The 27,921-nt window shown below is 25.1% G+C and overlaps 1 protein-coding gene across 2 annotated transcripts in view; it reads left to right on the top strand.

Annotated features, from left to right (window-relative positions):
- LOC117177205 (serine/threonine-protein kinase STK11) overlaps nucleotides 1-15,580 on the top strand; it is a 46,066-nt gene extending 30,486 nt beyond the window's left edge. Inside the window, exons 6-7 of one of the 2 annotated variants that reach the window (XR_004467679.1) lie at nucleotides 6,811-6,939; nucleotides 13,607-13,711. Coding sequence is in view for 1 of the 2 variants with exons in the window: in XM_033367748.1 (XP_033223639.1) it covers nucleotides 13,607-13,788 (182 nt within the window). In the remaining variant the exon portion in view is untranslated. Of the gene's footprint in view, nucleotides 1-6,810; nucleotides 6,940-13,606 lie in introns of both variants that reach the window. The other variant, XM_033367748.1, reaches the window with a different exon arrangement.
- The last annotated feature ends 12,341 nt before the right edge of the window (nucleotides 15,581-27,921 follow it).

The following is a 27,921-nucleotide window of genomic DNA, read 5'->3' as shown; positions in this document are numbered from 1 at the left end:
TTTGAAAGATATTAGGTTTTTTTTTAATTCAAGAAATTGTCAAGAGCTTTAAAAACTTTTCATGGATTTCAAAAGATTCCAAAGTTTTTTTTTTATTTTTATGTAATTTCACGGGATTTTATAATACTTGAGGGAATTTTAAAGAATTTATTCACAGGAATTGAGAAATTTAGTAGGAATTGAAATATTTTAAGGTATTTCCAAACATTTTATATTATTTTTAAAGATAATTTATTTTAATACTTTGAAGGTATTTCAAGGAATTTAAAATATTTTAGCATTTTTAAGCAGTTTAGAAAGTTTTAAGAGATTTCCAAAGATTTGAAAAGTTTAAAAATATTTTAGGTTATTTTGAAAGATTCTAGGAAATTTTCAATTGGTTCAGTGATTTAATGGGATTTCAAAGGATTTAAACTATTTCAGGATATTCTTAAAGATTTGAAAGATTTTCGAGGATTTCAACTATTTTGAGGGATTTTAAAAGCTTTGAAGGTACTTTAATCATTTTTTCGGTTTTTGTAGGTATTTTCACGGAATTTCATAATATTTTAGTGAACTTTAAAGAATATATTTACAGGAATGGAGAAATTTAGTTGTATTTGAAATATTTTAAGGTATTTCTAAAGATTTTTAAAGATTTTATAATTTTTTTAAATATAATTGATTTTAATACTTTAAAGGTATTTCAAGGTATTTTAAGTATTTTAGGATTTTACCAAAAAATCCAAGGATTTTTTAAGCAGTTTAGAAAATTTAAAAATATTTGAAAAGTTTTAAAATATTTTATGGTATTTTCAAAGAATCTAGGAAATTTTCAATTGATTCAGTGATTTAATGAGATTTCAAAGGATTACAAATATTTTAAGATATTTTTAAAGATTTTAAAGATTACAACAGATTATATAAGATTTCCGAGGATTTCAACTATTTAGAGGGATTTTAAAAGCTTTAAAGGTACTTTAATCATTTTTTCGGATTTCTATGTAATTTCACGGAATTTTATAATATTTGAGTGAGTTTTAAAGAATTTATTTACAGAATTTGAGGAATTTAGTAGGATGTAAAATATTTTAAGGTATTTCGAAAGATTTTAAAAGATTTTATAATATTTTAAAAGATAATTGATTTTAATACTTTGAAGGTATTTCAAGGAATTGTAAATATTGTAGGATATTTCTTAAAAAATCCAAGGAATTTTTAAGCAGTTCAGAAAGTTTTAAGAGATTTACAAAGATTTGAAAAGTTTTTAAATATTTTAGGGTAGTTGGAAAGATTCTAGGAAATTTTCTATTGGTTCAGTGATTTAATGGTATTTCAACAGATTCGAAATATTTTAGGGTATCTTTTAAAATTTCAAGGAATTTCAAGAGCTTTTAAAAATTTATATTGTTTTGAAACTATTGCAAAGAATTTGAAATATTTTAAGGCAGTTTAAAAGATTCAAATAGTTTTTAAATAAAATTCTACATTTTTAAGGGATCCAAAAGAATTTTTAATATCTTAGGCTATTTAAAAAAATTGAAAGGCATTTTCAGTTAATTTTGATTATTTAATCGACTTTCAATGGATTAAAAATATTTAAACAATTTTAAAATTATCTGAAAAATTGCAAGAAATTTTTCAAAGATTTAAATAATTTAGAGGAGTTACAGAAAGTTTGAAAAATGTAAGGGTATTTTTTAAAATTCGAAGGAATTTTCAAGAATTTTATAAAAATTCAAGGCATTTCAAAAGATTTTAAAGGAGTTAAAATATTTTTAAAAGATGGTTATTTTTTAAACGCACAAGGAATTTTCAGAATCTTTAAATTTTTCAAAGGATTTCGAAACATTTCTAAATATTTGCTGATATTTTTAAAGATTTCAATGAGTCTTTAATAGAGTTCAATCATTTTAAGGGATTTCAAACGATTTTAAATATTTCAGGAAATTTTTTAAAATTCTAAGAACATTTTAAGAGCTTCAAAAAATGTCAAGGCACTTTAAAACATTTCGAAGGATTTTAAATATTTTTGAGTACTTTGAAACATTGCAAGAAATTTTAAATATATTTCAATAATTTGAAGATATTCGAAACGATTTGACAGATTTTAGGGTATTTTTCTAAGTTATTTTCAAATATTAAAATTTGTTTAAGAATTTGAATCATTTTAAGGGAATTAACAAAATTTTCGTGGGTTTTTATAGAAAGTTTTGGAAGATCGCAGAGGATTTTATCAGATTTCTAAAGATTTAAATTATTTCAAGAGATTTTAAAAGCTTTAAAGATATTTTAATAAATTTTCGAGAATTGCAGGAAGTAGCAGATTATATGCAATTTCTTGTGATTTTATAATATTTTAATGGATTTCAAAAAATGTATTCACAAGGTGTGAAGGATTTTATTAGGGTTTCAAAGATTTCAAGAGATTTTCAAATATTTTTTTGCAATTCGTTTGAATTAATTTGGAATCTACTCTAAAGTCTTCCTGAATTCTTTTAAATTGTTTGGAATTTCGGTGAATTTTTTTTCAACTCATTTAAAAACTACTAAATTCAATTAATTTTTCCATATTTTTGGATTGTTTTCAGTCCATTCGAATTGATTATAATTCATTTGAATTTTTATGAATTTTATTTTAATCCCTCTAAATTTATTCCTGATAATAATGAATACAAATTTCAAAATTTATTTAAATAAAAATTATTTTAGTCCATTTATAAAAGATTTTATATTAAAAATGTTAGAAGAATTTTGAAACTGAAATTTTTCGGCCACCCTGAATTTACCTGATTTTGTTAGTCTTCATTAAAATATTTGAATTGAAAGATAGTTAACATTAGAAATATGAATTATCCTTGTTTTTCTATTCAAAATTACTTTTCTGAAACTCACCCCTAGTTTCCATTTTTTGTCTTTAATAGGCTTTTAAATTGTATAATGTGTTTTATTTTGAAATTTGAGGACCAATTTTTCTTCTTTATTAATCTTAAAGTTAATAGTGTACATTATTGCGATTCGTCAGTGTATCCAGATTGGTTGTCTCGGAAATATTGGTAAGTTTCTAGTTGGTCTCGTTTGGAATTTATGCAACGCATCGTTTTTAATTTAGGTTTAACCAATTTGATACTAACTAAACTTGTCTTGAAATAAATTTTCAGATTCGTAAGTCGATAAACGATTTTCCTATTCTTTATTTAGTTAAAAGGAAATAATTTACTGTGAAAAGTAACTTTTCAAAATATTTTTTCTCGAGACAGGGCGCCTACTCTACCTGGACAACTTGCCATTAGCAGGGCATTTTTTTCGAGAGTTTGCCTAATTTTTTTTAATTCATATTTTATTGAAAATTCGTTCTTTTTGGTATAAAAATTCATCTTCTTGGTTGAAATTTCATCAATTTTCTTGAAAATTCAATAGTTTGTTTGCAATTTTTCTCTCTCTGGACGGAAAAATTTTTCGTTTAGAATTCATTTTTTTTTAATGAAACTTCAATCACTTATTTGAAAGTTAAACTCTTTCATTAACAATTAATTTTTTGTTTGAATATTGATAATTGTTTATTGAAAATTCATCTCTTCAGTTGAACATTAACTTTTTTTTAAATTTAACCATTCAACTTAAAGTCGAAAAATGATCTGTTTTAATTCAAAGTTCGCCTTTCTTGGTAGAAGATTGATCGTCTTTTTTGGAAATTCATCTTTTTGGGTTGAAAATTTAAAGTATTTCAGTTCAATATTTATTATTTTAGTTTAAAATTCATCTTTTTGATTAAAAAAAAACTATTTGGTTGAAACTTAAAATATTATGTTCAAAATTCATCTCCTTCGTTGAATATTTAGCATTTTAGTTAAAAAATTATCTCTTTGTTTGAAAATTTTACTAATTTATTGCAAATTTGTCTTTTTTGGAAAATTCAATTTTTACGGAAAATTGAAATATTCCGTTTTTTTTTGTTGAAAATTGACCTTTTCCAGTTTAAAATTCAACTATTTGATTAGAAATTTGTACTTTTTAGTTAAAAAACGGACTATTTCGTTGAAAATTCATGTATTTTGTGGATGAATTGTCTTTTTTTTAGAAAATTGATCTTTTTGGTTGAAAATGTAAATATTCCAGAATATTAATTATATTAGTTGAAAATCCATCTTTTTGCTTGAAAATTTAACAATTTCATTGTAAGCTTGTCCTTTTTTGTGGAAAATTAATTTTTCTAATGGAAAATGGAAATATCCCATTTTTGGTTGAAAATTGATCTTTTTTAGTTAAAAATTAAACTACTCGGTTGGATTTTTTTTAGTTGAAAATTTAGCTTCGTTGAAAGTTAAACTTGTTTGGTAAAAATTCATCTTTTTCGTTTAAAATTAATCCTTTTCAGTTGAAGATTCATCATTTTAGTTGAAAACTTATCAGTTTGGTCATCACATTAAAAAAACTTATCACATTTTTTTTTGAAAATTGACATTCCTTAGGTCAAAATTCAACTATTTGAATGAAAATGGGTCTTTTTTAGTTAAAACTTCTATTATTTCTTTGAGAATTTGTATATTTTGTTGAAAAATGTTTTTTTTTTCATTAATCCTTTAGGCTGAAAATTTAATTATTTTATTGTAAATTAGTGTTTTTTGTAGAAAATTAATTTTTTCAATGGAAAATTTAACCATTCAATTTTTGGTTAAAAATTAATATTTTTTAGTTACAAATTGAACTATTTGGCTGGGGTTTTTGTTGTTGAAATTTCGACTATTTCTTTAAAAATCATGTATTTCGATGAAAATACGAATTTTTGGTAGAAAATTCATTTTCTCGCTTGAAAATTCATTTTTTTTATTGCAAATAAAACTATTTCGTTGCAAGTTAAACTTTGTTGTTAAAAATTCATCTTTTTTGTTTAAAATTAATCTATTTCAGTTTAAGATTCATAATTTTACTTGAAAATTTATCACTTTCCTTGAAAGTTTTGTTGTTTTTTTTTGTTGTTTTTTTTTTTGTGGAAAATTAATGTTTTTAACTGAAGAGTTAACTATTCTATTTTTTGCTGAAAACTGACGCTTTTTATTTCAAAATTCAACTTTTTGAATGAAAATGGATCTTTTTTAGTTAAAACTTCGAATATTTCTTTGAGCATTTGTATATTTTGTTGAAAAATATTTTTTATTGTTGTAAATTAATTCTTTAGATTGGAAATTTAATTATTTTATTGTAATTTAGTGTTTTTTCTGGAAAATTAATTTTTTCGATGGAAAATTTAACTATTCAATTTTTGGTTGAAAATTAATATTTTTTAGTTGAAAATTAAACTATTTGGTTGGAGGTTTAGTTGTTGAAATTTCAACTTTTTTTTAAAATCATGTATTTATATGAAAATACGTATTTTGGGTAAAAAATTGATTTTATCGCTTGAAAATTCATCATTTTGGTTGAAAATTCAAGCGTTTCAGTCATATATTCAACATTTTAGTTGAAAATTTATCACTTTTGTTGAAAATTCTGTTGTTTTTGTTTGTGGAAAATTAATTTTTTCAACTGAAAAGTTAACTATTTTATTTTTTGCTGAAAACTGACGTTTTTTATTTCGAAATGCAACTATTTTATTGCAAATGAATGTTCTTTAGTTGAAAATACTACAGCTATTGGGTTGACAATTTATGTATTTTGTACGAAATGTGTATTTTTTGTAGAAAATTCATCTTTTTGATTAAAAATAAAACAGCTTGGTTGAAAATAAAAAATTTTACTGTAAATTTGTCTTTTCGTTCAAAAGTAATTTTTTTGATGAAAAATTTACCTATTCCATTTATGGTTAAAAATTGATTTTTTTTATTAAAAAATCAACTATTTTGTTCAACTTGTATGTATTTTGTTGAAATATCGTATTTTTTCTAGAAAATTGATATTATTTTTTGAAAATTAATTTTCTTGTTTGAAAATTAACATTTTTGGTTGAAAATTCAAGTATTTCAGTTAAATATTTACCATTTTAGTAAAAATGTCATTTTTTAAATTAGAAATTAATCCATTTGGTGGAATTTTAAACTATTTTGATAAAAATGTATCTTTTTGGTTCAAAATTAACCTATTCCAGTAGAAGATTAATCATTTTACTTGGAAATTTATCACTTTGGTTGAAAATCTGTTGTTTTTGTTGGAAATTAATTTTTTCTCCTGAAAATTTAGCAATACTATTTTTGGTTGAAAACTGATCTTTTTTAGTTCAACATTCAACTATTTGGTTGAGAATGGATTTTTTGGTAAAAAATTAATCTTTTTGGTTGAAAATTCAACTTTTCGCTTAAAAATTCATCTATCTTGTTGAAAATACAATTTTTTTGCTTGAAAAGTTAGGAATTTGAAGCGGTTTAAATTGAATTTAATATATTAAATATAAAAAGATCAAATAAAAATGTCTTTTAATTATTCTTCAAGGTCCCGAAGTTTAATGACAAATTTAGTTAATGATCATTATATTTTTCGTATTTTTAAATAATTTAAATCATCGATGGTGCTAATATATTAAAGAATATCTTGTAATTTAATTTTTTAACTTTTCTGAATTAAAAATATTAATTATATCCCAAAAAACGTAAAAAAATCATTATTTATTAGAAACTCTCGAAACTTTATACATATTCCAAGTCGATTGTTGTAAATAATGCGAAAACCTCTGGAAAAAAAACTTGAGATGCCCGGAAAACTCCCGGAATTGGCAGGGAATTTTTTTCCAGAATTTGAGTAGACACCCTGGTATTTCATCATTCGGTGAAAGCTTTTTTAACCAGAAAATTAACAGAAATCGTAATCTGAGTATTGAGAGAACGATTATTTTTTCAGATGCAAAGTGGAAATCTGAACGTTCTTTATCAAACCGCCTGCTTGTGTTCTTATCAAAAACGTGCATCATACTATAACAAAGAATTATGCATAAATGCTTAGATTTGGATCATGGATATACAATCTTGGGTATTTTCTTTGTGAAGTGTGGATTTCGTGTTAAATATATGAAAATGTTTGTCAATCATAATTAATTATGTTATGTAGTTTGCCCTGACTTTCGAGCATTTTAGTTACTAATATAGACTGCTTTCTGGTTTTTTCTAATCAATTATACCTAAATTTCTGAACACTGATTTTTATTCTTTAAAAAAAGTGAATTATTCTGGACTTTACAGAAATTCTGAAAAGGGATTCACTGTAGAGAAAATAGATTGTGTTCCTACCAAGTTAGAATAATTATAGGAAAACAGACTTCACAATCTTTCCCTTATGCCGTTTTTTCCAATTTTGTAAAAAAATTCATCTTTTTTACCTGTTTATAAGAAACGTGACCTTTTTCGTGTTTTTTTCGCTTGAATTTTTGGTTTGGAATTCATGTTGCTTGATTGAAAACTAAACTTTTTGTTTGAAGGTTTGATCAATTTGTTGCAAATTCCATTTTTTTTAATCATCTTTTTTATTGAAAAGTTAACTGACGTTGATAGAAAATTCGTCCTTGTAAATTATACTTTTTTCTAAAGAATTCGTCTTTTTGGCTTGAAAATTGAATTATTTGTTTAAATTTAAATCTTTTTTTGTGTGAAAATTCATCAGTTTTTCGTAAACTCAACTTTTTGACTTTAAAAATCAACTGTTTGATTAAAAAGTCATATTTTACGGTCGAAAATTAAACTGAATTCTAAAAAAATTGATCTATTTGGCTTAAAAATATGTTAAATTGTGTTTTGTGTACTCCGATTCTTCTTTTTTTGTTCAAAATTTAATTATTTTCTTGAAAATTTCACTATTTAGTTAAAAAGTTATATTTTTGGTCGAAAATTCAACTGTATTCTTAAAAAAAAAGATCTATTTGGCTAGAAATTTTAAAAAATAGTGTTATATTCTGAGTGCTCTTTTATGATTGCAAATTTAATTATTTTTGTGAAAATTTCACTATTATTTAGTTCAAAAGACATCTTTTCATGTCGAAAATTGAACTGCATTCTGAAAAAATTGGTCTATTGGTCTCTTGGTTGAAAATTTCACTATTTTGTTAAAAAGCAATCTCTTTGTGTAAAAAATTCAAAGTTTTTTCTTGAATATTTAACTGTTTTGTGTAAAATTCGTGTTCTTCGGTGGAATCTCACTGTTTTTCAATAAAAATAAGGTTTTTTTGTTGAAAGATTAAATATATTTTTTGTCGAAAATTCATCTTTTTGTGTTGAAAATTCAACTATTTGGTTTAAAGTTGAATTGCTTTGTTTATAACAAAAGTTATAACAAATTATTAAAAATAATAAACAAATAATTCATTTAATTGGTTGAAGATTCATCTCTGTTTAAAAATTTAACTTTCTTGCTTAAAATTCTTCTCTTTTTTTTAATTAACTTTTTTAAATAAAAAGTTTAATAGAGTGAATTGTGAAAAACTCCTATTTTTAAATCTTCTAAACCTTTTTTTTAATATAAACTGTTTGATTGACAGTTAAACTACTTCGTTAAAAAAATTACTACTTGGTTGAAAGTTAACCTACTTTGTTAGCAATTATTTTTTGTTTGGAGATTCATCTCTTGTTACAAAATTTAACTAATTCGTTGAAAATACATTGATTTCGGGTTTTAAACTAATTTTTTCAACTAAAAGTTTAACTGTTTGAATAGTCAAAAACTCATATTTTTTGTGTAATCTAATGTTTTTAATTTAAAAAAAAATATATTTTTCGTTGAAAGATAATTTTTTAAACTGAAAATTCAACAGTTTTAATTGTTGAAAATTCTTCTTTGGCTCAAATTTTAAATATTTTGTTTTAATTTCTTCTTTTTTTTCAATTGAAAGTTCATTTTTTTAGTAGAAATTCAATCGTCTTGGTATTTTGGTTTAATTTAATTGTTTTTATTTAGAAAAAATCTATTTTGGTTGATAGTTGAACTAATTTGTTAAAAATTCAATTTTTCTACTGAAGATTCATATCTTTAGTTAAGAAATTTTACTAATTTGTTGAAATTTTTGTTGAGTACACATTATTTTTTTAACTGAAAATTCAACAGTTTTTATTTTTAAAAACCTTCTATAGTTGGAAATTCAACTACTGGGTTGAAAGTAAAACTATCTTGTTAAAAATTCATTTTTCTGGTTGAAAATTAATCCCATTGATTTAAAATTTAATTATTTGATTGAAAATTCATGTTTTCTTTGGTTGAAAACCAATCATTTTTAAATCAAAAATTCAACTGTTGTAATTGTTTATAAACTCATATGTTATGGCTTAAGTCGACTGCCTTTGTTTTTTAAAAAACTTTTTTATTTGATGAATAAACTATTTTGTTGAAAATTAATTTTTCAACTGAAGATTCAATAGTTTGAATTGTTGTAAATTCTCCCTTTTTTCGTTAAATTAAGCTGTGTTTTTATTTAAAATTAAAATCTTTTTTGTGAAACTACTTTGTTAATAATTCATCTATTTGTTTAATATTTATCCCTGTGGTATAAAATATAAATAATTTGTTGAATTTTGTTGTTTCTTTTGTTGTTAAAAATTAATTTTGTCAATTAAAAGTTCAACTGTTTGAATTTTCGAAAAATGTAACAGTTTAAATTTTGGAAAATTCGACTTTTAGTTTAAATTATCTAGTTTCAATTAAAAATTCAAATCTTTTTTGTTGAAAATTCACCTTTTCTGCTTGAAAACTTGAATGTTTTCTAAAACATTCGACTTTTTGGCTCATTTTATTAAAAATTCGTCTATTTTATAGATAATGATTTCAGATTGAATTTTGATTCAAAAGAATTTATTCCCCTATTTTCGTGAAAAATCACCCTATTTCTCCTGTTTTTAGATCACTTCGGACTGTGAAGTCTGTGTTAATTAGTATTGCGGGTAGTTAGAGAGTTTGAAAACCCAGGCAAATTCTGGATTTTATATCAAATTAAAAAAAAAAGTTTCGTATATTTTTTATATGCGTCTAAATTTAATTGTATTTTTTGTAAAAGAAACTATTATGATTAGAAGGTTTTCAAACTTAAAACTTTTTGCAAATTCAGAGTGGCGACTTCACCGGGAAACCGGGAAAAAATCGGGCAATGTTTAAGAATTTGATAAAAAAACCGGGAATTATATTCTGATCGCAGTAATGTTTTAATGTCTAAGTAAGTTTTAATAAGTTTTAATGTCTATTTTCGGATGAAAGTATAATTCTTTTGTTGAAAAGCCGCGTATTTGGTTAAAAATCTATTTTTTTTTAGTAGAAAAATATCTTTTTTTTTGCACGTTTATCTTCCGGCTTAAAAATTCTTCTTTTTGGATAAAAATTCAACTATTTGGTTAAAAATTAATATTTTTGTTTCAGAAATTAATCTAGTTGTAAAATAAATATATAAAATTAAAGATTAAAAATGTTGTTTTCCTGAAAATTGATCCTTTGGATTGGAACTAAAATTACTTGGTTGAAAGTTAAACTCTTTTGTTAAAAATTAATTTTTTATTTGAAGATTCATAATTTTAATTCAAAATTCATTTCTTTAGTTGAAACATGAGGTATTTGATTAAAAACTTCTTTTTTCTTTTAATGAAAAGGCATTTTTTTGCAAAAATGTAACTATTTTGTTGAAAATTTATTGCTTTTTTCCTTCACAATTATTATGTATTTAAACTGAAAATACAACTATTATTCCAGTTGAATATTCCATATTTATAATTAAAAATGTATGTCTTTGGTTGAGCATTATTTTTTTGCCTACAAATTTAATTACTCAATTTTTGGTTGAAAAATGATCCTTTTTAGTTGAAATTTTTTTTTGTAGAAATTAATCTTTTTGGTTGGAAATTCAAGTATTCCAGTTAAAGATTTACAATTTTAATAGAAATTTCATCACTTTGTTCGAAAAGGTAAGTATTTTTTTGAAAATTAATTTTTTTTCTGTAAAAAGTAATTTTTGTAACGGAAATTATAACTTATTCCAATAGAATATTTCATAAAGTTTTAGTTGAAAAATCATCTATTTGGTTAAACATTAATTATTTTTAATTTAAAATTTAATTATTTAACTGAAAATTGCAATGTCCATTTTTGGTTTGAAATTGATCTTTTATAATAGAAAATTCAAAATTTTTGATCAAAAAGTTACTTTTTTAATTGAAAATTTATCTATTTTATTGAAAGTTCACATATTTGTGTAAAATCGATTTTTTTCGTTAGAAAATTATTTTTTTCTTTGCATGTTAATCTTTTTGTTAAAAAACTAATTTTTTCGCTTAAAAATAAAAGTATTTTAGTTAAATATTTATCATTTTAGTTGAAAATACGCCTTTTAGGATGAAAATTAATTGTTTTGGTTGAAAATTAATTTATTTTGTTTCAAGTAAATTTTGTTGTTGAAGATGTATCGTTTTAATTAAAAATCTATTTCGTTGATTAAAAAATGAGCTGTTTGATTGCAAATTTTTTTTTTTGTTAAAAATTATTATTTATTTGACTTGAAAATGTATCTATTATTCCAGTTAAATATTCAATAATTTTAGTTAAAAACGTATCTTTGGTTTGACATTCATTTTTTGCCTAAAAAATTAATTATTTCATTTTTGGTTGAAAAATGATCTTTTTTTTTTGTTGAAAATTAATCTTTTTTTGGTAGAAATTAATCTTTTTGGTTGGAAGTTCATCTCTTTCGTCAAAAATTCAACTGAAAATGTAACTTATTCCAATTGAAAATTTCATAGTTTTAGTTGAAAATTTATTTGTTTTGTTAAAGATGCATATTTTTGCTTAAAAAATTGCTTAAAAATTCAACTATTTCGTTAATAATGCATGTATTTTCTAAACTAAAAATGCATGTATTTTTTAATTATTCTTTTTATTTGAAAATTAATTTTCTTTAAATATTCATATATTTGGTTGAAAATACAAGTGTTCCAGTTAAGTATTCATAATTTCATTTGAAAATGTAACTTTTTTTTATAGTTAGTTTTTATGATGAAAGCAATTTTTTAAGTAAAAATTTAACTTATTCCAATTGAAAATTCCACAGTTGTAGTTAAAAATCCATCTGCCTGGTTAAACATTATTTTTTTTAACATAAAAAATAAATATTCAAGTTTCGCTAGAATATTTAGCTTTTTAAGTATAAACTATTATTTTTTATAAATTCAATTATTTAATTTCAAGATTAATTGTTCTAGGTGAAAACCTTTATGTTTAGTTTAAAATTTATTCTTTTAATTAAAAATGTTACTTTGCCATTTTTAGTTAAAAATTATTTTTTTATTTATTTCAAAATTCAACTATTTGGTTTGAAAATTTGTCTTCTGTAATTTAAAATTAAACTATTTCGTTCAAATGCATGTATTTGGTTGAAAAATGGCATTTTTTGGTCGAAAGTTTATCTTTTTATTTGAAAATTAATCTTCTTTTTTAAAAATATATTTTTTTTTTGTTTTGAAATTTCAAGTGTCAGTTGAGAATTCATTATTTTAGTTGAAAATAATTCATCTTTTTGGTTAAAAATTTAATTTGCAGTTTGAAGATTTACAATTTGTGTGGAAAATTCTTCACTTTGTTTGAAAATGTAATTATTTTTTTGAAAGTTATTTTTTTCGTTGAAAGTAATTTTTTTAGCTGAAAGTTTAACTTATTCCAATTAAAATTTTCATAGTTGTAGTTGAAAAGTCATCTGTTTTGTTAAACATTAATATTTTTGCTTAAAAGTTGATTATTCAAGTTTTACTTGACAATTTATCTTTTTAAGTAAAAGTTAATTTTTTGTTTAATAATTCAAAATTTTTGCTTAAAGATTAATTGTTTTAGTTAAAAAGCTCTAATGTTTGGTTTAATATGTATTCTTTTAAATAAAAAAGTTGAGCATTCATCATTTTAGTTGAAAATAATTAATCTTTTTGGTTTAAAATTTAACTATTTCAGTTAAAGTTTCATATTGAAAATTCATCACTTTGGTTAAAAATTAAACTATTTCTTTGAAAATGCTTCTTTTTTTGGAAATTAATTTTTTTTTAACTGAAAGTTTCGCTAGTCCATTATTTGTACAAAATTTATATTTTTCAGTAAAAATTTTAGATATTTGTTTTAAAATTAATTTATTTTGCAAGTTTTCCCGCTATTATATTAAAGGATTTTTGGAATAACCGCTACTTTTAGTTGACCGGGAAATGACCGGGTATTTGAAATCATCCGCCGAACATTTGTCTGTCTTAGTGAAAACTATTTTAAAAAAATTTTGTTGTTGAAAATTGAACTATTTTAGTTACAAATTCATCACTTAGGTTGAACATTGAACTATTTTCTTGAAAATCCATTTTTTTTTTGTTTACTGTTAGAAACGAATTTTTTCAAGTAAAAGAACTATTCCATGGTTAAACGAAAAATTTATATTTTTACAGCAAAATTGATGATATACGTTTCAAAATTCATTTTTTTTTGCAATGTTTTGCTCTGTTATATTAAAGGATGTTTAGAATAAATGTTGTGAATTAAAATAAATGTTTAAAATTGTCCGCCGAATCGCCACTCTGAAATTGTCTAGCAGCCCTCTAATAGAATGCATATCCAATTATCCACTAACATTTTGAGATTTTCCCGTTTGCTGAAAATGATCTTTCAAGATCAAAGTCAAGCAAATAATAAATAATAATTTAATTTTTAGAAGAGAGGAAGCTCCAAGAGGCGGAAAATTTGACTGATCCGGCTGGGTATGTGAAAATTACTTCCAATAGTTCCAATAGTCATCCCAACAAATCGAGCAATCGTTATGGCAAAAGAAGATGGCGCAAAACAATGTCGTCTTGTATGAACGTTCGAAAGTTTCCTTCATGCAAGACATCGTGATTTAATCTCCTCTTTAAAATTTCGTTTCGTTTCGTTTTACATGTTTCGTTGACTGTGCCAGGCAATTATTTTCTCTTCACTGGCACTTGACAGTACTGATGAAGATTGTCGTATAACTTTTGAGCTATCTTCCCAGTGGGCAAAAAAATTATAGGATGTCCTAGATACGTCTTTGGATATTCTAGGGCTGCTCTTAAGACGTCCATTGTCGGTAAAAAATATTTCCCGATAACGTCCTATGTGCTGACATAGGACGTTTTTTTAGAGACTTTGTTTGGGCCGACATAGGGCGTCTTATAGGCGACGATTGTGCTGACATAGGACGTCTTAGAGGCGGTGATTGTGTCGGCATAGGACATCTGAAAATCGATGATTGTGCCAACATAGGACGTCTTAAAATTGATGATTGTGTCGACATAGGACGTCTTAAAATTAACTGTTGTGCCGGCATAGGACGTTTTTAAAATGAGACGTTGTTTGTGCCGACATAGGACGCCCTAGTACCACACCAAGGACGTTTTTGGGATTTACATGGTTTTGTGCCCACTGGGTGGCTGTTCAAGAGTATTGAATATAAACGTTTGTGATATTAATATAAAGTAGATGTAGCAGATGATACTCTATGAATGCAGGCTTGGGCCAAAATCCCCTGCTAAGTAGTTAAATAATATGACACTGTCTTTCACGTGCCATGATAAAGAAAATTATGGATCATAGCGACGCTTCTTGTTACACTAATTTTTAGAATTTGTTTTTATATGCCCTGATAACTCTATGATTAAATCCAAGGTTTGCCAAGGTAGTTTTATCTCTCAATTTTTCAATTATTATAATACAACACAGGAACATTTCTGTTGATCTTTTATCGAATTTGTATACAGTTTATGATTTTTTTTCCATCTTTGTCTGCATGGCATATTTTGGTTGACTCGTTTCTTGACAACGAAAAAAAAAACTGGGATCGTCGTGCCGATGATGTTGCGAAAATGTATAGGCTTGAATCAAGTTTTTCGTGACTGAGAGTCCGCTATTTTATTAAAACGATGGGTGCAAAGAAATCACAAACGATGCAATCGTAAAAAATGAAAAAATTTCGTTTCAATGATCATTTATATTAGACGTTAATAAGAAATGACGAGAACATTTTTACAAAAAAAAACGTGCAATGATATCATATTTGGTCAAGTTTGACTGCTTGTTCCAAAATTAAACCAAATGGCTCAAATTCTTTGATAACATTTATAACCCAATTCTATGTCAGCTTGTTAAATAAATAAAACTGCCGCGAAAAAAAGGTATAGCTACTTAGAAAAATAATATTGTTCTTTTAAAGTCTAAACTGTATTATAGTCAAGTCATTTGTTAACAACACGTCACTGTGCCATGTAACTTAATAGTCCGATCGAAAGAAAAAGGAAAAATCGCAAGTATTTTTCAATCAGTTTTTAAAATTTAATTTGTCCATGTTTGTTGCAACCGTTAATATATTTTTTTTTAGCCTAATGTTTTAATAACAAATATTAATCAAACTACCCTCTCCTACTTCTCTTATTTTCCCCTGTTTCCCCTCACACTTCAACCTTCGCTTCGTCACCCTTCCCAAACTTCTTTCTCATCTACTTATTTCCCCTACTTAACTTCTTTCATTTTCCCTCACTTCCTCTATTCATCTTCTATATTTTCCCCTACTTTCCGTTACTCTTCTTCCCAGATTTCCCCCCTTCTTTAATTCCCATTCATTTCTCCTATTTCCCTTCTCTATTTTTTCCTACTTCCTATCACTTCCCCTCCCCGAATTTCCCATACTTCCCCTTCTTTCATATTCCATTCATTTCCCCTCACTTTCCGTACTCCTCTTCTCTATTTTCTCCTGCTTTCTATCACTTCCCCTCTCCGTTTTCCCTTCATTTCAACTACTTATTTCCCTTCTTTCATATACCCTTCATTTCCCCTACTTACTTTCCTTAATTTTCTCTCACTTCTCATACTCCCCTTCTATATTCTCCCCCACTTCCCATTACTTCCCCTCCTTGAATTCTCCTCAAGTTCCCCTACTTACCTCCCTTCATTTCCCCTCACTTACCCTATTCCTCTTCATTATTTTTCCCTACTTCCTATCACTTCCCTTCTTCTAATTTCCTATACTTCCTCTACTTTCCCTTCTTTCATTTCCCCTTACTTTCCCTATTCCTCTTTATTTCCCCCTACTTCCTATCACTTCCCCTCCCCGAATTTTTCTTCATTTCATTGTCCCTTACTTCCTCTACTCCTCTTATCTATTTTTCCCTACTTCTTCTCACTTTTTCTCGCCTAATTTCCCCTATTTCCCCTGAAAATGTGATTAAGGAGTCCCATTCACTTCCCCTTTTTTAAAAGAAGTATGATGGACGGGGTCGGGGCTACGAAAACCTAAAATCTAATAAAAATTTCCTGAATAGTTAAAGGAGTGTCCATTAATTACGTAAGAGTTTTTCAGGGGGGGGGGGGGATTTTACGAATCCTTACTGCAGTGGGAGAGGAGGGGTGTAAAGTATTTTTTACGTAAGTTTCCTGTTTCTCATTATATTTTAAAATATGCTAATTAACACCTGTTTTTACTTTTGAAATTCAATTTGATACTATTGTTATATACATTCTATTTTTTTTCTCCGTGGAAATCCTTTAAAATTTATAAATTCCATGGTAATCCTTCTGAATTTTTTTAATTCCTTCATTAAAATCCATTTAAATTGCTTACAATCTCCTAAAATGCTTTATAATTTCGAAAATCCTTTAAAATTCTGTTAATTTTTTTTCTGAATATTGTTCAAATCTCTTTTTTTTAATCCGTTTATATTGTTGAAAATCTCCTAAAATCCTTTATAATTTTCGAGATTCCTTTAAAATTTCGTTAAATTTTTTGAAATTTCTTCAAATCCTTTGAAATCTTTTGAAAATATTGAAACCCCTTTAGGTCTCTTAAAATCCATTAAAATGCCTTGAAATCTTTTCAAATCTTTTGAAATCTCTTAAATCTCTTCAAAACTTCGAAATGTCACTAAAATCCTATGATATCGTTCAAAAGTCGTGAAAATACTCTGGTGCCATTTGAATTCCTTTAAAATCTTTGGAATTCCTTTTGGTTATTGTTGACATTTCTTTAAATTTTTCAAAACATTCGGAAATCCCTTAAAATTCTTTAAAATCTTCGTCGTCTCATTTAAAAATTGTAAAAATTTTACAATTTTTAAATGAGACGACGAAGATTTTAAAGAATTTTAAGGGATTTCCGAATCCCTTAAAATCCGTTAAAATCCTTTGAAATATTTGCAAATATTTTAAAATACTTCTAAATCTTTAAAATCCCGCTAAAATTCCCTTTTATCTATCAAAATTCGGGGAAATACTTCGGTATCACATGAAATTCTTTCAAATATCTTGAAATCCATTGAGTTTTTTTTTAATTCAATTAAATGTTTTGAAATTGGATGAAATATGATTTAATCTCTTAAAATCCCATTTAGATCCTCGGATATCCTTAAAAATTCGTTAAAATATTCCGTAATTGCATGAAATCCTTAAATATTTTTAAATCTCGTAACTTATTTTGAAGTATTTAGAAATCGCTTAAAATCCGGAGAAATTGTTTTTAATATCCCAAAATCCCTCAAAATCCGTCTAAATCTTTTGAACTCTATTATACTTTTGTAATCCGTTGAAATCTTTTAAAATTCCTTGAGATCTCATGAAATCCATAAAAAAATTTGGAAATCACATCAATTTCCATAAGAATTTTGTAATTATTTGAAATGCCTTGGGGTCCTTCGAAATACCTTTAAGAATCCCTTGCAATCTCGTGTACGGTTAACAAAATTGATATATTTTTTATATATTGAGTCAAAAACAAAATTTTACATAGATGCAATAGAGGTCTAAGATTTCAGAAATTATCCTTGATTAATTAATTACATAAATAACACGAGAATTCTGGATCAATCTGAAAATTCTCTATCTCTTCCCCACTTTACTCCTTTCCCCGCCGAGTGAGTAATAATAATAATAATTAATTAACGTTCCCAACGCAACTTTAAGTTTGATCGACTCATAATTTAATAATTGCATGTTGAAAGCGTAGAAAATATAATATTTTATATTTCAAAATTTGAAATTGTTTGGCTTCAAATTTAAATCGTTTTAAATGCTACATTTTCAAAATAATACCGAAAATCTTAAGAATGGAATAACTTCAGAGTTAAGCATTCAAAATGGGAAATTGAAAAAATATTGAAAAAAAATTGTTTAAAATTGTACAATTTAAAATCATGTAGGCGAAACCTGTATACAGTGGATAATGCAAGCTACAGTTGTTAATCATTAATTAGGAGCACAAATAAAAGAAAATTAATTTTAATCATTATTTATTTTACGTATATTAGTATTTTTAATTAATGTTTATCCACTGTAGAACGGTTTCCCCTGCATTTTTTGTTTAAATCTCTTAAATATTTAAAGATTTTTAAATTCAACACGTTAAAATGCATAAATTCAAAATCTCCATACTCAAGAAATGAAATAAATAAAAAACTCCTTCTTTACTGCTCAATTATTTAAAAAAAAAACTGTTCTAAATTGGACAGATGAGCAGAAATTTGTTTCTCTAGTGTGTGTCTATTTTTGCAAGGTGTCTAGTCACTGAGAGGTGAAGAATTTGTATCCTCCCTGTTTTGTGAGTAACTTTATCGTTTACTAATTCTTTCTAGTGCTTTTTAAAACCAGTTGAATTAGTTGCTAAATCGACGTTTCCTGTAAATATAAGTATTGTACGGCATAACAAAAATTATACGAATCACAACTCGATACCTTATTATCAGTATTACGAAAAACTGGTTTGCGGATAAAGTAAAAGGTGCAAGTGTTGCCCAGTGGGCACAAAAATTAAGGATGTCCTAGAGACGTGTTTCGGACAACCCTTAAACGTCTTTTGGAACATGTATTTTGTATATCCTAAGGATGATCTTAAGACGTCTAATGCCAGTACGAAATATGTCTCGAGAACGTCCTATGTCTTTAGGACATGAGACGTTTTAGAGATGTTGATTGGGCTGACATAGGAGGTTTAGAGACTTTGGTTGGGCCGACATAGGATGTCTTAGAGATGTGGATTGACCTGACATAGGACGTCTTTGGAGATGTTGATTGGGCCGACATAGAACGTCTTAGAGATGTTCATTGGGCCAACATAGTACGTTTTAGAGACTTTGATCGGGTTGACATAGGACGCCTTAGAGACGTCGATTGTGCTGACATGGGGCGTTTTTAGGGACGTTGATTGGGCCGACATAGGACGTCTTAGGTGCGTTGATTTAGCTGACATAGCACGTTTTAGAGGCGTTGATTGGACTTACATAGGACGCCTTAGACACGTTGATCGGACCGGCATAGGACGTCTTAGGTGCGTTGATTTGGGCCGATATAGGGCGCTTTAGAGACTTTGATTTGGACCGACATAGAACCCCTTACAGATGTGGATTAACCTGACATAGGACGCCTTAGAGACGTTGATTGGTCCAACATAGGTCGCTTCAGAGACTTTGATTGGGTTGACATAGGACGCCTTAAAGACGCAGATTGTGCTGAAATAGGAAGTTTTTAGGATCGCTGTTTGAGTCGACATAGTTCGTCTTAGGTGCGTTTATTGGGTCGACATAGGACGTCTTAGACACGTTGATTGGACCGACATAGGGCGTCTTAGGTGCGTTGATTTATGCCGACATAGGACGTCATAGAGATGTTGATTGTGCTGCCATAGGACTTCTTAGATACCTTAATTGTGTTGACATGGGACGTCCTAGGAACGCACAAAGGACATTTTTGGGATTTTTCTAGTTTTGTGCCCACTGGGTAGATTCGAAAATTGAAACCGTTGAAGGTTATGTGGTTGATGAGAGAAAAAATGGAAACTGGAGTAGTAGAATTTTTTGTTGGTTTAAATTTTGTATAGATTAAGATAACGTGTGAATTATAGCGATGGCATTATTGTTAAGAGATAATTATGGTTCTCAGCGATGCGATTCCAAGCTTGTTAACAACAGTACAACATATATTACAAATCCGCTTGTTTCTTTCCTTCGAACCACGATTATGGGATGATAAATGTATATAATCTGTACAATACGAAATGCGATAGAGTACTGAGCGATGCTTTCAGACGATAAGAACAATATTTTTACTTGTTTATTGAATATGTCAAACTCTGGAAAGCATAAAATATATCAAGTTCTTTTTTTAAATGACGCTTTATTTTAATTCGTGCCTTTTTGTGTTAAAAATTAATTTTATCATTTGAAGAACTATTAATAATAATCGACATTTGTTTGCAGCTAATAGGGGAAAAGTCTCTACACTGGATAATCATTAATTATAAGCACAAAGAAAAGAAAAGTAGTTAATTTTATTGAACATTATTTTTTTTTTGTGATGTAAAATTAATTCGTTAAACTGAAAATTTAACTTCTATTGTTTTATTAAAAGAACAATATTTTGCCTTTTTTTTTTGCTGTCTTAACCCTTTCCGGCACACATTTTTCAGGGAAACGAGTTTTTATGAAAATTGGTACATAGGGGTTTTTGGGGTCGCTGATTATGAATTTGAACTCAGATTTTGAAAATTCAAAATGGCGGGTACAATATGGCGGCTAAAATTTGGCATATTTTGTTTTTTTGTTTTTTCTGAAAATTAATATACGGGGGTTTTCGGGATCACTGATCACGAATCTGAACTCAGATTTAGAAATGGCGGGCCAAAATTCAAAATATTTCTAAATTGTTTTTTTAAAGTTGGCACAGGTAGGGGGTCGCTGATCTTGAATCTGTTTTCAAAATGACAAATATTTAGAATATTAAGGTTTGAAAAAATATACACCTACTCACCTAAAACATGGATTAGTACCAATTTTCCTAATTTTAAAAATCTAAATTCAGATTCGTGATCAGTGACTCCAAAAATCCTTGTACACTAATTTTTTTTTAAATCCGGAACCCCTGTATACCAATTTTCAGATAAAATCCAAAAATATTCCCAATTTCGGCAGCCATATTGGATCCGCCATTTTGAATTTTCAAAATATTTGTCCAGATTCGTATTCAGCGTCCTCAAAAACTCTTAAGCACACATTTTCATAAGGATATAATGGAAAATTTTTTCAATAATGAATTTTTTCAACAAAAAAGGCTTTTTTCATCTTTGTTTATAAGTATTAACAAATTATTTTTAAAATGTAGACCCTTCGCACAAAAATGTCAATTTTCTATCATCCTGCGAGCATGAAATTAAAAAAAACCTGTGTAAAATCCAGTAAAAACTACTCTGAAATCGCAAAAAATGATATGAAAAAAGGTGGGAATACGGTATTCCCACGATGCCGCAAAGGGTTAAACTTGATAATCGAATTGATGTTATTTCAAACATATTAAAAAAAAGGTAACGAAATATAATTTCACTTGGAACAGGGAATTTTTAAATTCTTAATTTTAATTCGAAAATTTATCTCTAGTTGAAAATGTAACTACTTCGTTGAAAATATTTTTTTTTAACTAAAAATTCAACTATTCTAGTAGAAACTATATCTTTTTTCTATGAAAATTCAACTATTTGGTTGAAAATTGATATTTTTTATTTATAAATTAAACTAGTTGTTCGAAAATTTCTCTGCTTTGTGTAAAATTTGCCTTTTCGTAATAACTTGCTCTTTATAGTATAAAATTTATCTTTTTAAAATTAAATTTAACTATTCCCGATAAAAATTCATCATTTTAGTTAAAATTTCATCAGTTTAGTTGAAAATATTTTCTAACGGAAAATTGAACTACTTCATTTTTTGTTGAAAATTTATTTTTTTCTTCACAATTCAACAATTTGGATAAAAATTTGTCTTTTTAATTGAAAATTGAAATATTTCGTTATAAATTCACGTATTTTGTTTTAAAAAATTGATTTATTTTAATTGTAAATTCATTTTTAAGTGAGAACTAAAATTATTTGAATAAAAGTTAAACTCTTTTGTAAAAATTCACTTTTTTTGTTGAATTGTTTTAATTAAAAATTCATTTCTTTGATTTACAATTTTTTTGAAACTGAAAATGTGACTATTGTTCCAGTTAAGTAGTCTACAATTTAATGAAAAATCTATCTCTTTGATTAAAGATTTAATTTTTCCCTAAGAATTTAGTTATTCAATTTTTGGTTCAAAAAATATATTTTTTAATTGAAAAATCGTATTTTTTGGTATAAATTAATTTTCTTGGTTGAAAATTAATCATTTCGTAAAAAGAATCACTTATTCTAGTTAAAGATCAATTTCTTTAACTGAAAATGTAACCAATCAATTTTTGGTTGGAAATTTTCAACAAAATAATTGAATATTTAACCAAATCAGATTAATTTTTTTAACAAAGAGATGAATTTTTATCATATAAGATTAATCTTTAGCCAAAAAAATAAAATTTTAACAAATTAGTTGAACTTTTAACCAAATAATTCAAACTTCAACCAAAACCAGATGAATTTTCATCCAAAGAAGATTAATTTTTAACAAAACATTCTAATTATCAAGCAAAATAGATTAATTTTCAATCAAACAATTGCATTTTTAACCATAAAATATTAAATTTCTACCGAGACGATTTTTCAAATAAGTAGTTGAATTTTTAACCAACAAATATTTTACAGTTAAGAAATAGAAAAATGTCATTCAAAAAATTTTTTTAAATTAAAATAGAGTTTTCAATAGCTATTTTTTATTTTCATTTGTTTTTGAAGGTTATATACATGTATAATTTGTCTTTTTTTCTAATTAATTTTTCTTAAGAATATTCAGTAAGATTTTTATAAATTTAACCTTTGTAGAAAAAGTATCTAGAATTTTGTTTCTTACAGGATTTTACCAAATTTTATAAATAATCAGTCAGTTCAAAATCTTTAAAAAAATGTATGTCCAGAAGTTTTGAAGAAATTTGAAACTATTTTATAACTTTGATTTATAAATCTTCAAAAATCTACATTTTTTCTAATCTTTAAGATCGTTTTAAGTTTGAAATTATTTTTGTATCTTTTAAAATCTTCTGAAAATCTCTTAAATTTACTCGAATTTGTTATCGAAATTTTGCAATATTGCAAAATCGAAAATTTTTGCTTTAAAATTTTCTACATTCTTTGTAGAACAGGTAGGAAATCATTTAAAAGGTTTGTATTTTTTCAGTTTTCTCTTAAAATTTCCTTTACAAAATAAAATATAATTTGAAATTTTACCAGGAATTTTTAGATAAAATGTTATTCTGTTTAAATCACTCAAAATCCTTGAAAAGCTTCTTTTTTAAACTCTACATTTTGTTCGAAATTTTTTAAAACTACTATTTTAAGTTTTTTCAAATTATCTGATTTTCTTATCTCTTTAAATCTGTGAAAAAATGTACAAATTACAATGTAGATACAAAATTTTAAGAAGAAAATCATTTTCCAATATTTAGATAAAATTAGAAAATACACTTTTATCTTTCGATCAATTTTCAACCAAAAATTGAATATTTAACTTTTCATTAAAAAAAAATTAATTAAAAAAAAAAAAATGTTCAATTACCTATTGAATCTTTAACCATTTAAATAAATTTGAATTCTCAACAAAAAGAAAAAAGATTAATTCTGAATGAAAAATTTAAGAATAGTTATAAATTTTCAAATAAAAACTATAATTTGTCAGCAACAAATGAATTAATTAAATTTTCAGTTAGGAAACTGATTTTTCCACGAAAATTATGAACTATACAAAAAAACTAAAAACTTTAAGCAATTAGTAGATGTTTTTAACCAAAAGAGATAAATCGTGAACCAAAAATATAATATTATATTTTTCAAGTACATAGAATTAATTTTCAAAGTTCGCATTTAATATAAAAGAGAAAAAAAAGAGACAAATGTTACGAAAACATTTAAATTTTCTATAAAATAATTTAATTATCAACAAACTAGTTTAATTTTCAACAAAATAATTAAATTTCCAACAAAATAGTTGAATTTTCAACTAAAATTATGAATCCTAAAAAAAATGATTATTTTCAACGAATAATTTCAGTTTTTAATCAATAAAAAAAATTATTTATTCCCAATGAAAAACCCAATAAATTATCCTAGATAAATTTTTTTTTTTATAACCAAATAAAATAATGATATAGTATCCATTAATTTTTATCAATAATTATGAAAAATTATGAAAAATGTGACATGTTGGCAACAAGATAGTACTATTTATTTTTCTCGTATGTAATTTTCTATCTCAAAGAGAGAGGGTAAAGTCTTTTTACAACATTGGAAGGCAAAAATGACATCAATAGCAAACAATTTTCTTAACTCTAAACCGTATATCATGAATCTTATTAAAATTTTTTGTAATGATTTTTATGATGAAGAATTCTTCATTCTACCAAAAGAACATGTAGAAAGTAAGTATACATATTATGGTGGTATAAAAATTCGACTTTGGATTTCTGATGATTGATCCCCCAAATTTGTTCGTTTTTTCTAGAAAAAGAAAATAGAAATAAACAAATTTAATTAAACGTTGTAAGGAATGTTCAAGAAATAATTTCCAACCAATAACTTTCAATTTTTAACAGCTAATCGTCCTTTATTGTGCCTGGAAAATGCCCCGAAAAAATGCAAAATAGCAATTTTCTATCAAATTCATGCTACAGACGGTATTTTTTGGAATTTTTACAACATGAATTATTTTTAATCAATAAGTGTTAAGAGTAGTACTTCTTGTTTAATATATTTCGCAGTTATTTAAACAATTGTTGCTTGTTTAAACAATTTGTTCTCCTTGAAATCGTAAAAAGTTATTTGTTCAAAGATTTTCTTTTTCTATAATGCGTATAAAGTTATTTTTTTAACTTAATGGCGAAACATAACGAATTTTGGAAATAATATTTTTAAGGATATTTGGAAATTATTTTAACAATTTTCATTTGTTTAAACAATTGTTTCCTCGGTAAGGCGTAAAAAGTTATTTTCTGGAATTAATTGCACAATAGATGTTGAGTAAACATTTTTTTAAATGGATATTTAGCAATCTTTTAAATAATTTTAATTTGTTAAGAGTGCTATTTTTTGTTTTAGACTTTTCACAATTAATTAAACAATTAATATTTGAAGTAATGCAAAATAAACTACAATTTAAAGGACTCAAAGTGAAGCTATTACATTTTTTAACTTTCAAAATTGAAGTTTCTGAGTTTTTATACAGATAATAAACTGCAAAATTTAACATTTCTAACTTTTATAAACTATGTGGTTTTCAAAGATTCAGATTCAGTTCCAAATATATAAATCTACATTATAATTTCCAATGATCTAAATTAAAGATTTAATCAATGAATTTTTAAATTTTCAAAATTATATTAATTTAGACAATTTTAAGCTATAAAAATTAAAAAATAAGTTTTTTTTTTAACTGAATACTTCTTAAATTAGAAGTTAAATAATTTCCATCTTAAATAGTTTAAACATCCTTGAAAAGCTACAAAATTTTATTTTAAAATCTTGAGAAACCTGGAATTTGTTATAAATTTTTTAAAATTATTAAATTTTTCTCAAACTTTTAAATATTTTTTTGAATGAATCGCATTTTTCCTACAATTTTCCGACTATTTTGACCAGTTTTTTACCATTTTGAAGATCTTTGAAAATATTATTAAATATTCTCTTAAATTATTTTTCAAAATAAAAAATTATTTTCAATTTTTCTAAGAATCTTAAGGAAATGTTTTTATTCCTTTGAAGCCCTTCACAATTCTTAAAAAGCTTCTACAATTTTTTTTTAAATCTGCAGAAATCTAAATTTTATTTTAAATTATTTTGAATCTTTCCAAAACTTCTAAAGGTCTATTAAAATATCTCAATTTTTTGTTTACAAATAATTGTTCAATTCTTATTTATGTATCGAAATCTAACAATTGCACTTAAAAATTAAAATTTGTTTAAAATCACAATTAAAATTGGAAGATTCAAGGTTTTTTTTTCAAAGCTCTTCGAAATTTAAACGATTCAAGACTTTCTATGTCAATAAAATTCAGTCTTAAATTGATTTAGTTTATTATTCTTTGTCTTAATTAAAAAAATGAAAATTAAATGGGTCAAAAATTGAATATTTTAGACTGAAACAATATTTTTAATATAATGAAAGCCTTCAATTACGAATATATAATTATGAAATTTTAATACTTAAAGTACAGATCAATTTAAAAATAATTTATTTATATTTATAGATCATAACATAAAAACGGTTTTTATCCAAAAGTTTCGACTTCTAATTCTTTTACTTTTCTCTTGTTCAAGTCTACAGACTGCAATTTAAAATTCTTTAAATAAAAAATGTACGCTTAAAAATAAAAATCTAAAATTGCAAATTTTTTAAATAAAAGATTTTTGAATTGCGCCTTGTGAACTGAATAATATAATAATTGAAACAAATAATTTAACTACTTAGTTTAAAAAACTGCTGAAATTAAACTTGGACAGATTTTTTTTCCAAAGATTTGTAAAATTCCCGATAAAAAATAATAAATTCACTGTTCAGCGGCCACCTTGTAACTCACAAAAAGTTTTTAAAAAATACTTTTACTAATTTTTTGAACCACCCTACTCTTATTTGAAATCTTATGGACCTTTTAAAAAGTTATTATACACCTAACTCATGATTAAAATAATTATGATTTTACCATTTTTAGCTTAATTTATCTCGATAACTGATTTAAAGTCAATCTTTATTTGTTAACATGATTTATTTTTATTATTAAATTATATAAAATCGGTAGGATTTTATAATAATTAAAATATTATTCGAATGTATTAATAACAAATTTTAAAAAAATTTGACTTTTTGGAAAAATGCATATTATGCGCACATATTTTTTATAGTTGTAAATAATTTAATAACAAAATTTTGACTCGTTAAAAAAATCATCTACTTTATTATTTTCTAATTTTTTTGTAAGAAGTAATTTAAAACATTTTTAAATTTTATGTCTTAATTCACGCACTACATAATTCTTGCAGGAAAATTTGAAACAAGATAGAATTATTATTTTTCTTAAAATTGAGCTTTAAGAGATGTCAATAAATAATGCACATTCTACAATAAAAGTAATGACAATAAATTAATAAGAAAACCGAACTTTTCAGTTAAAATAGTTCAATTTTCTACAAAATTATTGAATTTTCGAGACAGAAAGACAGCTTAAAAATTAATTTTTAATCCAAAAACGAATTTTCATCTATTTGAATAAACTAAAGAAGACGAATATTAGACCAAAAAGTTGAATTTTCAACTAAAAAAAAAATTTGTTGAAGCATAAATTGTATCGTAAAATACTTAGTAAAAAAATTATTTTGTAGTTCATTTAACTAATTTTCAACAAAAAACGAACTTTTAGCAAATTATTTTAAGTTTTAATAACAAAAATATTTGTTGATCCCAAAAGGGAATGGTCAAATATTTAGTTTCAAGCATTAATTTTTATTAAAAAAATTAATTTTCACACAAAGAAGACGAATTTTTAACCTAAATAGCTGCTTTTTCAAATAAACAAGATATTTTGTGAACCCAAAAAGGAATCGTCACATATTCAGTTCAGGAAATTAATTTTTAACAGGAAACAAAAATATTTTCAACTAGTTGAATTCAGCCAAAAAAGACGAATTTTAAAGCAAATAGATAAATTTTTAAATTGAGGATAATTTTTGAACCCAAAATGGAATCGTCAAATACTAAGTTTGAAAAATTAATCTTCAGTTCAGTAAAATAATTTTCTACAAAAAGAAACGTACTTTTAACCAAAAAGATGAACTTTTTACGAAACAGTTTGATTTTCAACAAGAAAAAAAACATTTTTTTAACGCAAAATGTAACCCTTAAACATTCAATTTAAAAAATTAATATTGAGTTTAAAAAATTAATTTTCAATAAAAACCCAAAATAGAATTTTTTAATCCAAAATAGAATCGTCAAATATTTAATTTAAAAAATTAACCTTCAGTTCAATTAACTAATTTTCGTCAAAAAAAAAAAAAAAAAGAAAAAAAGAATTTCCAATAAAAAGAAG

This window comes from Belonocnema kinseyi, chromosome 7, assembly GCF_010883055.1.
Source record: "Belonocnema kinseyi isolate 2016_QV_RU_SX_M_011 chromosome 7, B_treatae_v1, whole genome shotgun sequence".
NCBI lineage: Eukaryota > Metazoa > Arthropoda > Insecta > Hymenoptera > Cynipidae > Belonocnema > Belonocnema kinseyi.
The sequence above is the reverse complement of the archived record's forward strand: the minus strand, read 5'-3'. Positions and strand labels throughout refer to the sequence as shown.